Here is a 14,991-nt window from a genome sequence, read left to right as displayed (position 1 = left end):
TTTTTCACTTGAGAAGGCATGGTTTTGAAGCTTGAATTTGGAAGGGTTGAATGGTTGAAAGAAGAGGGAAAGGATTTTTAAAGAAGCTATTTTTTAAATAGTTTTTAGCCTTAGTTGGTAGCCAAGCTATAAGCTAGGCTTTATTAAGCTTAGCTTAAGCTTCTTCTTGCATAAACCTAGTGCAAAACTACTCGCGAGGCTATTATGGATTTGCAGGGTTAATATGAGCCTTCCATTATGCAATTCGTGCCAGAGGGCAAGCTTAACAATTGTGATATTGGAGCAATGATCTCCTCAATGAGTTGATTTCATCCATATATGGATGGATTATAGAGAGGATTAGAATTCATGAAGGTGGTTTTGGGAAGAAGAAGGGTGGTTTCACTTCAACAATAGTGGTTTTATGCATAAAGGTGGCTTAAATCCTCATTCCTTGATCCAAATCTTGATCCGACAGCCCAAGAATTTCCCATAAACAATTGAAGCCCTTGTACCTTTGTTGCAGGCTTTTTGCAAGCCTTTCTTTTTCCTGTAGTTCTTCCTTTTGATTTGATGAAGCTTTGTGATTCTCCAAAAATAATTTGAGTAACCTTCTTTCTCCAAAAAACCTTTAAATATTTTTTTTGCCTTCAATTTTTTTTTTTTGTCCAAGAATTCTTCTCCTTGAGTGGCCCTCAAGCTCTCATACCACTCTCAGGATCTTATAGCATCTTGGAGAAGAATTACTTAAACTCAAATAAAAAAATTAATTGCACATAGACTTTTCACAAATTGAAGACCAAAACCATACATAAACAATTTGACAAAATAGCATAAACCATGAAAGCTTGAAAATAGAGATATCACCGTCGGACACACAAGATTGGGTTCAATCTCCCCTGGGTGAGTGTGTCCCATCGTACCGCGCACCCATATTTAAATATATTGATGCTTGCTATTTATAACAAGATACTCCAAAAATAAAGCCTAATAGCTTTTTGAGTCTTTGAGCGTGCAAGTTCCTTCCAAAAATATAGCAAGCCCAATTATAGAGTCTTGGGCCTACGAAAAGCATAAAATACTATTTGGTATGTAAAAAGGTTTAAGGCTAAAGTCTTCTAAAAAATATAGATGCCAAATAAGAAAAAACTTAAGAGGTGATCACATGTCTTCCAAGATATCTCATTGTGGTCTAATGCATGTTCCACCTGTGACTAACTCATAGTCTACCGCTCAATTATCGCCTACACCAAAATAATATTAGTCCGCACACACAACCGATTAAACACATTAATCCTAACTATATCATACTAGCACACCCAACTGATTAATCATATTAATCTTGGAAAACGATATAAATAAAAAGGCACATCTTATACACAAATAGTCACCCAATCTACATACATTCACAATGGAATTAAAATAATGGCATCACCCACATTCCTATGTGAAAGCAATGATCGCATGGGCGTCCCCACTTGACCATAGAGTTCATAACTAACAGTAACACCCTCTTCCTTAGGAAATGTACAAGCCAACCAAGAACCCTAGTAGATCCCTCATTCCATTAGGACCTCCTAAATAGGGTCTTTATTAATAAAACACTAGACTGGGAAGACTAGAGGGAACCCAACAACTTAGAAAACACTCTAGAGTGGGAAGACTAGAGGGAACCCAACACTTAGAAAACACTATAGTGGGAAGATTGGAGGGGACCCAACAATTTAGAAAATATGTGACGGATCCGAATAGATGGTGTTTGATGAACACCCTCCTACTTGTCAAATTAAACTAAGGAATTGTATTTGGTGGATAACTTATTGATAATCCAATCCCATACTTGTTTGGGAGTAACATCAAAACCCATGGAGATTCCTAAAAGCTTAAAGATTTAACTCGCGACAATCCTTCCTCTAAAAAGGAACTCCCTTTCCCAGCGATGGTTGATTTGTGAACCAAAAACTAAGTAAAAGGTTTGAAAACAATCCCATAAGGCTTAAAAGCTTGCAATTTTGTTTGCAACAATGGTTGATGGTTGATGTTATGGCCAAATAGTTAAACAATAAGCCTCACTTAAGAGGCCCATGTGTTGTATTTCATCAACATTTTGGATGTACCAACCAACCTAAAGTATATGCAAGTATATGCAACCACTACAAAGGGGGTACCTTCAGGGTAAGCTTCCATTAATATGGACTTAAGCATTGTATCTATATAGTAAAGAGCTAATCATCGATATAAAATTAGGTCTAAACACTCCATCCTTGAGAGATTGAGGAATGAAGTATTAATTTATTCTATCATAAGCCACAAGTCAATGTCAATTTTAATGAAGTTGATATCACATTGTAGCAACCTACCACTGTAAAAAATCTCCCCAAAGGGAGATGATGGCTTCTAGGATGCACCCTTGATATAACCTTTTTTTTTAAAAGTCTATGATGAAGGCATGATGGCTTTTAGGATGCACACACACTCTTGATAAACCTTTTTGCTTAGGTCTATGATGAAGGCATCCATTAAAAGGAACAATCTCAGTGCCAGAGCCTTACCAATAAATTATTATGTGCCCACCCTTGATAAACCTTTTTGCTTAGGTCGATGAAGGCATCCATTAGAAGGAATAATCTCAGTGCTATTAGGAGACATTAAACATAATAATGACTCTCCAACTATTGATAGACCCCTTTTTGAAGGAAGAATGGGTAAGCCTCAAGAGGTGAGATCCAACCCAAGGCTAATGCTAAGTATAAAATTCCAATGGAACACCATCTAGGCCCGTGGTGGTTGAAATTTTTAATTCATAGATTGAGATAGTAAAATACCAAAGTCAAGAGAGCTATCCCTCCCACTTGTGTCCAATTCACAAAAGAAACTCTCCCTTACTTCTTTTATTATCTTTGTTCCGAAGTAAGTTAGTGTACTTTTGATTTTTTAACCAAAGGAATAACTTAAAAAACATTTACTATATATTTTAAAAATAAAATGGCCAGTGATATGCATCCTCTTGGTTCGGCCAAGCCGGTGACTAACACTCACCGCAATGTCCACACGTGGAAACTACCACTACCAGTGGGCCAAGCAATCAACCACCACGAAGCAAGTACTAGGCCAACATGAACAAGCCAAAAACCACCACACTCCTCCAAGTATGAATCCACACACAATCTCTCCCCTCTTAGATCTGGTTTGCGACCCATCACAAATACCTCACAACTCTTATGTATGCATAAAGAGAGAAACTATAGAACCAAAGGTAATATTGGCTATTTCATAATCCTAATCTTCTCCACCATAACAACGAATTGTCTAGCACAAAATAACAAATAAATTATATATATATATATGTATGTATGTATATATATATATATATACACATATATATGTACATATATATATATATATGTACATATATATATATATATATATATATATATATATATATATATATATATGTATATATATATATACATATATATATATATATATATATATATATATATGTATATATATATATATACATACATATATATATATATATATATATGTATATGTATATATGTATATGTGTATATGTATATATATATATTCATAAAAATAAATAAATAGCCTAATATTGGTAATTACATGAATAACCACACCATGTACTTATAATTAAGCTTAAGACAGACCAAAACAATTCATTTATTAAATGTGAAGAAAGTTGATGGCTCATAGGAAGGGGTAGGAGCGTAACTCTCAAAGAAATCTAGACTCTTTTGAGGTCTAGAAAAAAAGATAAACCAATTCGACACCTGAATAACCTTATGAGCCTTGCCTTCTCCATGGACCTTATTTTGCTTTTGCCATAAAACTCTACTAGGAAGAGTCTCGCACGTTGCCGTTTTTCCCTTATGCTCGAACAGGGGAGCTGCCATTGTGGCGAGCGAGGGAGGAAGTATGGATAGATTTAGCATGAATAATAGTATGGATTTAGTAGGTTTGTCATTAAGACCCCGACTAATGTTTTAATCCTAGCTTTGATATTTGGAGCTCTTGAATGGCTAAATTTTGCCCCTCTCTATGGGAAGCTGAATTCTCTGAATGTTATCTTGGAGCTCCGCTCATTTTGTGAAAAATTTGAATGCTATTAAAAGTCACTCCATAAAATTTATTGACTTGGAAGCTAGTTGTTGGTAGCAGTGCTTAAAAAAATCATGGCTTTTAGTGTATTTTGTAATGGTTGAAATCCAAAAATCCTAGCAAAACTTTGACTTTTTCTTGAAGCAATGGTTGAAATCCAAAAATCATAGGATTATAAACAAACTTTTTCTTGAAGAAAATTGACTAGAATTTACTATTTTTAGTTATAAAACAAACCAACTACAAAAAATTAATTAAGCAAATCTGGCCATACTCCAATCTTGTCCTTTTTTTTTAAGTGGCTAGGAATTTATTTTTTTCCGTGAGCACCAGGTCTCGAGAAAAACATATTTTTAAATCAATCAAAATAAGGACAACTCTTAAATCTGTCCGGTTTTAATTTTTGAAATATCTACAATATTCTGATTTTATAACTAAAAAAAAATATTTTTTCCTTTAAATAAGATTTTAAAGGCTACTGCTTAGTTTAAACGACTACGTAAAATCTCTGTCGGTATTTCTTAATTCTAGCCGGTACAAGTACACTATGATGCTTTTTATTTCGAGCATTGAGCACTAGTTGGCAGCTTTATTGAAATGTGCCCCATGATTCTACCATAATACTATAATCTTTGCCACCACTGTTATAGGTTTTTATAATCTTACCATCGTTTTTACAACACTAATATGGTTTTTGTGTTGGGAAGGTGGATTACTCCATCGGCTCACACAAACTCTTCCATAATGGAACCCAACCGTTCTACCACTAGACTATGTGCCCGAGGGAAACAGTAAAATAGAGTTTTTATAGATTAACCAAATTGTTTTTTCACTATTTTTTTTCAGAAATCGATGGGCGGGCAGTGCATTGACCGGGTAAACGGCCGGGCAGTGAGAACAAACGTTTGACGCAAAAGCCTATACGCGATGAATTGTTGCTAGTTTCTCTGTTCACGTTGTGGTCACCGTCACGCTTCGTCGGTGAGTGGCTATGGCTATGCATCTTCTTGGTTATGGTTATTTCTTCTTTGATCTTCCTGGTGATGCGTTTGTGTGTGTGTGTGTGTGTGTGTGAGCTCCACCTTTGCATAGCTGAACCCTCCAGTATGTCTCTTCTATTTCGTCGACTTGCTTATGGTTATTTCTTCTTTGATCTTCCTGCTGATGCGTTTGTGTGTGTGTGTGTGTGTGTGTGTGTGTGTCAGCTCCACCTTTGCATAGCTGAACACTCCAGTATGTCTCTTCCATTTCGTCGACTTGGAATGCAAGGCCTCCAGGTTTGATTACAGTCCCTATATCTTGTTCATTACCTGTTTGTATATCTTCATGTATGTATGTGTATGCATAGCAGCATATGGTGTACTATGGTCTTCATGTCTATCACTGCTAATTTCACCATTATCTCTATCACTATTTTCATAATGATCATGATGGGTATCACTGCTATCCTTGCTATTTCCACTGGTAAAAGCACATGGGATCATGAAGTCTGCATGAAAGAGTGTTAGTAGAGTTTGCTCTTGGCTCGGAGCTGCCTGGACATCAAATGGCCTCTCTCAAGGAAATTTTTTTGAGACTCGGATGCAGCGTGCCGGCAATTTCTCACAGGGTTGTGGAGGGAATTTAGAAGAAAATCCATGTAAATGTCTTTAGAGCCCAAACTGTTTTTTACTAGCCGTACTCCTCTTGAAGGCCCTTACAATGAAACCGCTTGATTGAATACATATTACCTACTTGAATTCTGGTGTGCACTGTCAGCAACAAGAACAGTTGATTCCTCCATAAACATACACATTCCTTCTTTCGAAAAGCATGAGCTGTTTCACTCTTCAATGAGCTGCCGTCCTAGGCACCACTTGACTTGGACAACCCAATGCATCAATGTTGATCTGATGCACCAATATGGACAGATCTGATGCAATTCTACTGACAGATCAAGTGGATGATTGGAGGATTCATGATGCCCTTTATGCCAGTCTTCTACGATGATATTAGGGGCTTGAGCCTGAGGTATCTACTGATGATAAACCACCTAAATGGAAGGTCTAGATCAGATTCTTTTCAATCCAGATCAACAAACGAAGGACAAGAAACTTGATTAGAGGTGACAACAAATATTTTATGCATATACGAGGATCAAGGATGGACAATCTGGACTGCGTTGCATTCATGGTTGAGATACCATCGTCTCACATGACAATACCATCATCCAAGTGGTTAACACACACTTAAGGCAAGTATGCCAAGTGTGGTGTGGGCTTCCAACAAGTGGTTGTTGGTGTATGGGCCTAATCACTCACGATTCTCTGCAAGCTGACTAGTCTACCATCTCCTATAGGGAAACGTTGAGCACAAGGGCTTCCATAGCCAACGCCTTGCTGCCATGCACTGAAATCTAAATTCACCATCATCATCGCCATCCTACTGCTGCTGGTCGCCAGATGAATAATCACATGCAATCCTTACCTTCCTAAAGATGAGAGAACACATCACTCATGTTCCGGGGCCATGCACAACACTAGCGCTCCTATATGAGCACATGGCTCTCTGAGCCCCGTTATTGAAAAGCTGGTACTCTGTAGGACTAGCGGCGGAGGTCAATGATTGTGTTAAAGTGTCTGCAGCTGCTACACTTCATGGGCAATGCCCCCAGGCACAATAGGAACCAAACATGCATCAAAACCAACGCACATGAGCACCAGGGTGCTCAACAGCAGGTACACACCAACCGGTTAGGCCCTCCGGACTAAGTGCCACGGGGTCTTAAAGACCCTTGTTAGGTGACATCAATGGATGGCATTGATAAAAAATCGCAACACCTTTATTGGGCCGTCGGATAAAGTAAACTAGGGCCAGTAAAATAGGTTACTAAGCGATCATAGTTTACTTCCTAGTTTACTAAACGGGCATAGTTTACTTCCTAGTTTACTAAGCGATCATAGTTTACTTCCTAGTTTACTAAGCGGGCATAGTTTACTTCTTAGTTTACTTAGCAAATTATAGTTTACTTCCTAGTTTACTTAGCAAATTATAGTTTACTTCCTAGTTTACATCATGGAATGAGGGTGAATTTGGGTTTGGGACTAAGAAAATTTTGGAGCAAGATGTTATGTGCAGAAGAGGATTTGAACTCGAGACCTTGGGTCACCATTGGAAAAATCTTACCACTACACTATACCTTCAAGCAACGAAACCATGTGGTTTCAAGTCATTATATTCTATGTTTTTCACCCCTAGTTTACTAGACCTAGTTTACTTTATCCGACGGTCCAAAAAAGGTGTCGTGATTTTGATCAATGTCATCCATTGATGTCACCTGACAAGGGTCTTTAAGACCCTGTGGCACTTAGTCTTGAGGCGGTCCCTAGGCTCCATACAACTGTATGGCCAGCCGGCAATAGGAAGAAGATAGCAAGGAACTGATTTCTCTTGAAATAGTGCCGAAAGCTAAGTTGTCAATAACACACTGCAGTTCACATTTTATTACGTGCTTTCCCAAGTGGAGACCCAATCGTCACTTGGCAACATCATGCCATCATGGTTGCCGAGGACTTCTAGTTCCAGTGATTATCCGTGGTTTGAAAAGGTTACCCAAGGGGTTCCATTTATCCAGACAAGTTGTCGTGTGTCGTACTGTTTGGACCAAAAAGTTACCAATACGTTGACTTCATGAATTTGGCCAAAGCGTTGTAGTCTCCTTCATGGGTTGTCTATCTTCTTGATTTATTTGCATGCAGAATCAATTTTGTTCTTCTTCTTCATTCTATCCTATGCTATTCTTGTGCTTGGTGGACATTTCAAATGATAGCTTATCTTGTTAAGACTTGTAACTATTGGTGATAGTATCATAGTTGGTAGGCGTTTCATGAAACGTGTTTCATAAACGTTTCTTTCATTTCCTAGAAGTTTAAAAAACGTTTCATACAAAAAAAGGGGTTACATGCTCCAAAATTTATATACAAGTTTATAATATGTTAAAAATATGTTGCCTTTCCTACATGCCCCAAAATTTATATATAAGTTTATAATATGTTGCCTTCCTTGCATCTTCGGAGGTTTAACAGAAACTTAGTACGAAGGGCTTTGTGTGAATATATGCTTTTATGTGTGTGTGTGTGTGTGTGTGGAGTGCGTGTGTGAGAGCATATCTTGATACAGAGTTTTACACCCACTATTGGGCACTAATGACGTTAGTGGGGATGTCGTAGTCGCTAGTCCATACTATGCATAATGGAGTTGATAGTTATATAGTCTTGTGGGTTGACTACCATGAGTATATAACATACACATTCCTAAAAGGTGAATTTGGGCATGTTCCTGGATTCATCTAGGTATATATATATACATCATTTACACATTAAAACATGTTTACAAGCTCAAACTAAAGAATCTGGGTGACCTAGTTATAGTTATAGTGGGCACCCAACTGAGTCACTGACCAATTGGCATAAATAAACTGGCAACTTCAAGAATCAAGATTTGGATTCCATCATCAATAATGGCACTCAAAGTGATTACAAAAAGTTTGAATCTTGAGCTGATACAAAAAAAGTAAACTGAAGTCTGAATTACACAAAGTAAAGCATGTTGATAGATGCAATTATGCATGACTCGTTGACAAATAGTAAACTAGAAGCCCCAAAGACTAGAGTCCTCAATCTGGAGTCTGGGCACTCAATCCTCAACATCCTCGATGTCCTCATCAGGAGTCCCCTCTGTAGACTCAACGTCACTCAAAAGAGTACGATGCTGCCTCAGCTACTGCACTCGTCTGTGCTGCTGCACTAGTACTAGCACCTCCTGATAATGCTGCTGTAGATGCTCGTGTGTCATGAGCAGGTGCCATCAACTCCTCATACAATATGGCATATATGTCGCGCACCTCATGAGGAATCTATGGGACATCTTTCATCTTCTCAATGTCGATTTTATCGACATTGACCTGGTGAGGCTCTATCGGATTGCCCGACTGTCCAATTAGGCGAAAATTGCAATGGCAATACACTAACCGCTCCAACTGAGTAGTAGACAACCTGTTCCTCTTCTTTGTATGGAAGAGGGCCAGGCCTCTCGGCGTGCCCGTTTCGTCTTGACTTTGGTGGACAAACAGGTTGAGGGTTTTAGCACAGGCATGATACGAGCGTCAAGTATGAAGCTCTAGGTGCTAAGTTAGTTGTTCAGGGCATAGAATTTGTGCGTGATTTTATGGTTGCCCCTCTTGTAGGAGCGGACATAATTTTGGGTATTCAGTGGTTTCACAAGTTTCTTCCTGATGTCAAGTGGGACAAGCACACGTTCCAGATCAATCGGAATGTGTCAAACGCCCCAGTGACCATTAAGTGTGAGCCAGGAATTCCAAACTTTCCGCTCATAAGCCACTTGCAGGCTAAGCAAGTAGTCAGGAAAGGCGCACATTGTGCGATGATATACATCCAGACAGCCCAGACGGTGGCCAGTGCTTCCAAGAAGTACTCGGCTCTCCATGAAAAGTTCCAAAAGATTTTTCTTCGGGACAGTCTCCCTCCCCGGCTCCCCCTGTCTAGACCGGAGGACCACAAGATTGACCTCCTCCCAGGCTCGGAACCCCCGAGGAAGTTTCCGTATCGCCTTTCTAAGGCAATGGAATCGGAGTTGGACCGCCAACTCCAAGAATTGTTGCAATCTGGCTTCATCTGCCCCAGCGTGTCGCCATTTGCAGCCCCGATCTTATTTGTCGAGAAGAAAGATGGGTCTTTCCGTTTGTGTGTCGATTATCGTGCACTCAATAAGTTGACTATCAAGAGTAGATTCCCAATGCCTCGAATAGATTATATTCTCGAGAGGCTGAATGGAGCAAAGGTGTTCTCGAAACTTGATATAAAGAGTGGGTACCACCAGGTGAGGATTGTGGAGGGGGACATCTCCAAGATAGCCTTCCGTATGAAACGGGCCCACTATGAATTTGTGGCCATGCCATTTTGCTTTACGAATGCCCGAGCGCGCAATTGGAGGTGTGTTACAACATAATGGTCATCCAGTAGCTTACGTGTCTCGTAAGTTACTGTCCGCAGAGAATTGTGAACTCCTAGCAGTTATACAAGCCTTGAAACATTGGAAACATTTTCTGTATGGCCATGACTTTGAGGCTCGCACGGACCATTAGGCATTACGCTGGATTCAGACAATGCCAAGTGCACAGGGGAGTGACCGACCACACCGCTGGAGCCAAATATTCCAGCAATTCAGTGGTATGATTGAGTACCTTCCAAGAAAGACCAATCCAGTGGTTGATGCTTTGAGTAGGGAGGGAGAAGTGACTTCGATTCAGACCACTAGACTTGACCTTGTTGGTACAGGACTAGATGACGTGAAGCACATGTACACGGATTCCGACGAATTCGGTACACAGTGGGAACAGGCATTGGATGCCACAGGACCATGCCACTTTTTGATACGCGATGGTTGGCTTTTCTACAAAGGCCAACTGTGTGTCATGAAGTCGTTTAGGGCAGCTCTTTTCCATGATGCCCATGACGCCATTACTGGTGGTCATAGGGGCATGAATTCGACTCTGGAGAAATTGGAATGGAAATATTATTGGCCAAAGATGAGACGAGATGTGTTTACATATATACAACGCTGTGATATTTGTCAAAAGGTGAAAGCTTCTCGTGGAAAGAAGATAGGGTTGTTACAGTCCTTACCAATTCTTGAGGGACCTTTTCAAGATATTTCAATGGACTTTGTCACTCACGAATCTGCCTCCCAGTCCGAGTAAGCGTAATACTTAGTGCTTAACTATAGTTGATAGATTTAGCAAATTTGTTATGCTTATTCCTTGTAGGGCCAATGTAACCGCCGAGGATGTTGCCCGAGGCATTGGTATCCGATTGGCGGGATTCCTAGGACCATAGTGTTAGACCGAGATGCCAAGTTTACCAGTCATTTTTGGAGGGCATTGTTTGATAACTTTGGTACTAAATTGAATTTTTCCAGTACATTCCACCCACAGTCGGATGGCCAGACAGAGATATACAACCAGTTGGCCTTTGATGTGCTCAAGTGTTATGTCCATGATCAGCAAGGTAAGTGGGAATCATATTTGCCTTTAGTTCAAGCTGTTCTGAATGATTCTTTTTCTTCAGCTATTGGCAGTCTCCATATGAAGTAGCGTTTGGAAGACCTTTCCAGTCGTTTTTGACCAGGACCTCGTCTTTAGTACCTGAAGTGAACAGAGTGACGGAGTCGTACCAGGAGATTTTAGAGGCAGTAAAAGACAGGTTGGCTAAAGCGCAAGAGGCCTATACTCGACAGGCCAATAAAGACCGAAGGGATATGAAGTTTTCGGAAGGGGATTGGGTTTATCTTTGAATTATGAAGCAAAGGTTGAAGCAGGTGGGCAAGCGATGCCCAAAGTTGTCTTTCAGGAGCTTCGGACCCTTTTCCATCCAGAAGAAGATTAATGTGGTTTCCATGCAGTTGAAGCTACCTCTGAGTTGGACTATGCACGATGTGTTTCACGTCAGTTGGTTAAAGCTATATGCAGGTCCGATCCCTTCAGAAGTTAAAGACGAGGCGGAACCAGATATTGTTGATGAAGTAGAAGTTATGGTTCTAGAACAGATCCTTCTGCACCGTTTCAAGCATGGCTTAGGCCGAAGACACAGACAGTTCCTCACGAAGTTTCAGGACTAAGGGACCCACGAAGCGGTATGGCTTGACAAAGAGTTTTTCGACGACTATCTGGCGTTATTGACGGAATATTTGGAGCCTATGCTGCTTCCGTCAAGTTAAGCAGAAGGGGATGTCACGTGCATCCCGCACTTGGATGCCACGTAGACATATCTGTACAGAAGGTGCAGGACCTGGGATGGTAAACTGGTCCCATGTGAGCCCAGTCCGGGACGAGTCAGCCAGGGTTCCATCCCAGTTGTCCGAGGTCAGGTGTGCATTGTCTTGCACATGAGTCCAAGGTCAGGTGTGCATCGTCCTGCACATGAAACAGTGCCAGTCCGCGCTGTGAGTATCCCTTTGGAATGATGTAAGTGATTCTGTGTATCTGGTATGGTATTGGATGCCAGATCATTGTGTAGACAAGCTAGGGTTTTTGCTTATAGGAAAGGGGCCAACCCAAGTACTTGTGTGGGTATGGGGACAGTGTAAAACCACCCCCATGAGGGCCAGGAAGTCCCTGGCTGTATCCACTAGCCATGGATAGGCCATGGAGGGCTGTGGGACAGCCCTAGGGGTAGGCCAGGGGTAGCATACAAGTTGTCCAGTCTTTTTATGGCTGTAAGGGCAAGTATGGGGCAGCCCATACAGGCTGCCCAGTCTCCAAACAGCATGCATACAGTGCCTAGGCCTATTAAAAAACAAGCGCCTAATGCCTAGCCAGCCATGAGAACATGCACTGATTTATTCAGCATTTAATGGCATTAATTGCGGATTTATTCAGTCGTGGGCAGAAATAGAGACAGCCGCCTGGACTTAAGCTGGCCGACTGCCTTTATTGGGTAGTATAAATACCAAAGCCACAAATCATTGTGTTATCTCATAATTCACCAAGAGCTAAGGCAATCAAAGGGCCAGGACAGCCAAGGATTTGCTTCGCAAAGGGGTGAAGGACTACTGGTCAAGGGTAGAGTTATCTCAGCCAAGAAAGGTCAAGTTTTCTGTATTTTCTTTTCAGATTTGCATCATTCTAATAAAGCAAATACACCATTCGTGGTGGGGGCCCTATAGAGGGTATTTGGGACCCAATACTGTGTCCTCTCCTCTCTCCCTCTATCCCTCTATTTTCTGCACATCTTCATTCAGTTTTGTGCGTTAATTCCGTCGTGACAAGTGTGCTGATTTTTGAGCATTGAAGTTACCGATCTTCCCCGAAGCTTCCGCATGTTACAACAAGATCTCTAATGTTGAGCACACCACGAGGATGACCTTCAAATATCTCTCACTGGGCTAGAACCAAATCCAAATATCCAAATCCAATGTATCCAAGTCCAAGTTCTAAATCCACTCGCTCATCCTATGAATAATCTCCACAATTCCTATAGCCTTGTTGATGATGAAAACCCTAGAGAAGCTGTTTCTGGCAAGAAAACTAATATAAAACTTGTTTTAATGGTTTTCGGGTGATAAAAACCTCCAAAAAGCAGTTTTTAGGGGTTTTTGAGCAGTTTTAGGGTTTTTGGAGTTTTTTTGGGGGGTTCGTACAGTCCATACACGTGTCCGTATCGCCCATGCATATGCCCATACAAGTCTAGGACTGCCGTACATCTGAAAAGCAAGTTGGAGAAGGTGTTGATGGCGAAGAAGAAGCTCTCCATGATCATAATGATGCCCACACACACTCCACAATCTGCTTCAATCTTCAATGATCTTGTTCATGGTACAAGAGAAGTCCAATCCTTTTTATACTTGTAAGAGACCCTACTTTTTGCCTTAAAAAAAAACCTTTATGCTTTTGCTCTTTTTACTTTTATTAATAAAATATTACTCAACTTTTGGTGCTTTGCTTTTCTGGCTTTAAGACCTTGCTTTTTGGCCTTAGAGCTGCTTTTTGAGAAAGCGCCTTTTAGCTCTTTGGTCCGGCTCAGTCTACTCTTTCCAATGGTGCCCTTGGCTCGTGGTCAACCCTATTTGACTTTTTGCTTTTTCTTGCTTTTTGACCTAGAATGGTGCTTTTTCTTAATCAAACCTTATGGACCCTGTCCCCATGTCTTGTTCCACCTGTCTGGTGTCCGGGCATGAATTTCATCATGTGAAAAGAGCTAGGAGGACCAAATAGTTACAGCCTCACTATGGCAGAGAGACTCGAGGGTGCAATATGTGGGCAACCGTGTGGATTGGTCTATGGAACCAATCCCACCGGTCGTTCCAAACTCGTTGAATGTCCTCAACCCTGAAAATTAGCCATGAATGATCAAAGCTCTTAGCTAAAGCTTATAATACAAGTTACAACAAGAAGGCAACTAGTTGGAAGTTCAATACCTCTCATCTATCAAGAGAGCGCATTGGTTAAGAGCCTCTCCAATCCGGTCCATGAACTCGTACAAGAGTCCAAGAGTGTTGCCCTTCATGTTAGTGATGCGAAGAACACTATATATTGGTTGAAGAGCGCTCACTAAAGCCTCTGCCTCCTTCCACCAATCTTCTTGCATCACTCCGCATGCAAAAGCAACTGCCATCCCAGCTCATCCACTCTCGACAGACCACTGTGCGTATGAGTCCCTGTCGGACTCTCACTACCCTCTCAACCACAATGAACATATATGCAAACCTGGTTTGTGAGGGCTTCGGAAGCTCAAGGTCACTATTGGCACGACCTTGGGCCTCTTGGTAACAAACTTCACCAAGCTACGTGCAGTGTCAAAGATGTCAGCAATCCGCCTGATCTTGGCAAGATCTTCAATGAGCAAGTCTAGGGTATGGGATGCACATGGAGTCCATACAATCTGCGGGAACTCATCCTCTAGCATCCGTCCCATAGAGACACAGTTGCTACCATTGTCAGTGACCACCTGCACTATGTTCTGTGGGCCTATCTCCATGATAGCCTCACGGAGGTGTGACCATATAAACGCTCCTGTCTCACCACTGTCCTAGGCATAGATGCATCAATGGCACACAAAAACATAGCCCTTGCAAGAGGACACGAAAATATTGTACACATTCCTCTTGCATATATCTGACCACCCATCACATAACAATGTGCAACCATACTTGCCCCAAGTGGCTCCATCTCCACCTTCACTGCTTGTTGCTCTCTTTTGAGCTCTTTAGTGCACAAGGTCTCATAGGAGGGTCCCTCCCACTCACATCCAATGCGGCTGATTGCCCTCATGGCCTTTTTCCATCGTGGTGTGCGCACAATGTGAAAAGACAAAGTGCATTGGATGAAAAGCCTAG

General features: G+C 41.2%; 1 protein-coding gene across 2 annotated transcripts in view; it reads left to right on the top strand.

Moving 5' to 3' along the window:
- The first annotated feature begins 5,000 nt into the window (after positions 1-5,000).
- The window catches only part of LOC147634770 (putative aldo-keto reductase 1), a 50,060-nt gene continuing 40,069 nt past the window's right edge, over positions 5,001-14,991 (top strand). The window contains exons 1-3 of one of the 2 annotated variants that reach the window (XM_086803955.1): positions 5,063-5,082; positions 5,178-5,205; positions 5,307-5,378. In XM_086803955.1, coding sequence (XP_086660081.1) covers positions 5,337-5,378 — 42 coding nt within the window. In that variant the 5' untranslated portion in view covers positions 5,063-5,082; positions 5,178-5,205; positions 5,307-5,336. Of the gene's footprint in view, positions 5,083-5,177; positions 5,206-5,306; positions 5,379-14,991 lie in introns of both variants that reach the window. The other variant, XM_086803954.1, reaches the window with a different exon arrangement.

Source organism: Cibotium barometz, chromosome 10, assembly GCF_041138505.1.
Source record: "Cibotium barometz isolate CiBa-2024 chromosome 10, ASM4113850v1, whole genome shotgun sequence".
In the NCBI taxonomy this organism is placed as follows: Eukaryota; Viridiplantae; Streptophyta; class Polypodiopsida; order Cyatheales; family Cibotiaceae; genus Cibotium; species Cibotium barometz.
This window is presented reverse-complemented; position numbering and strand designations above follow the sequence as displayed.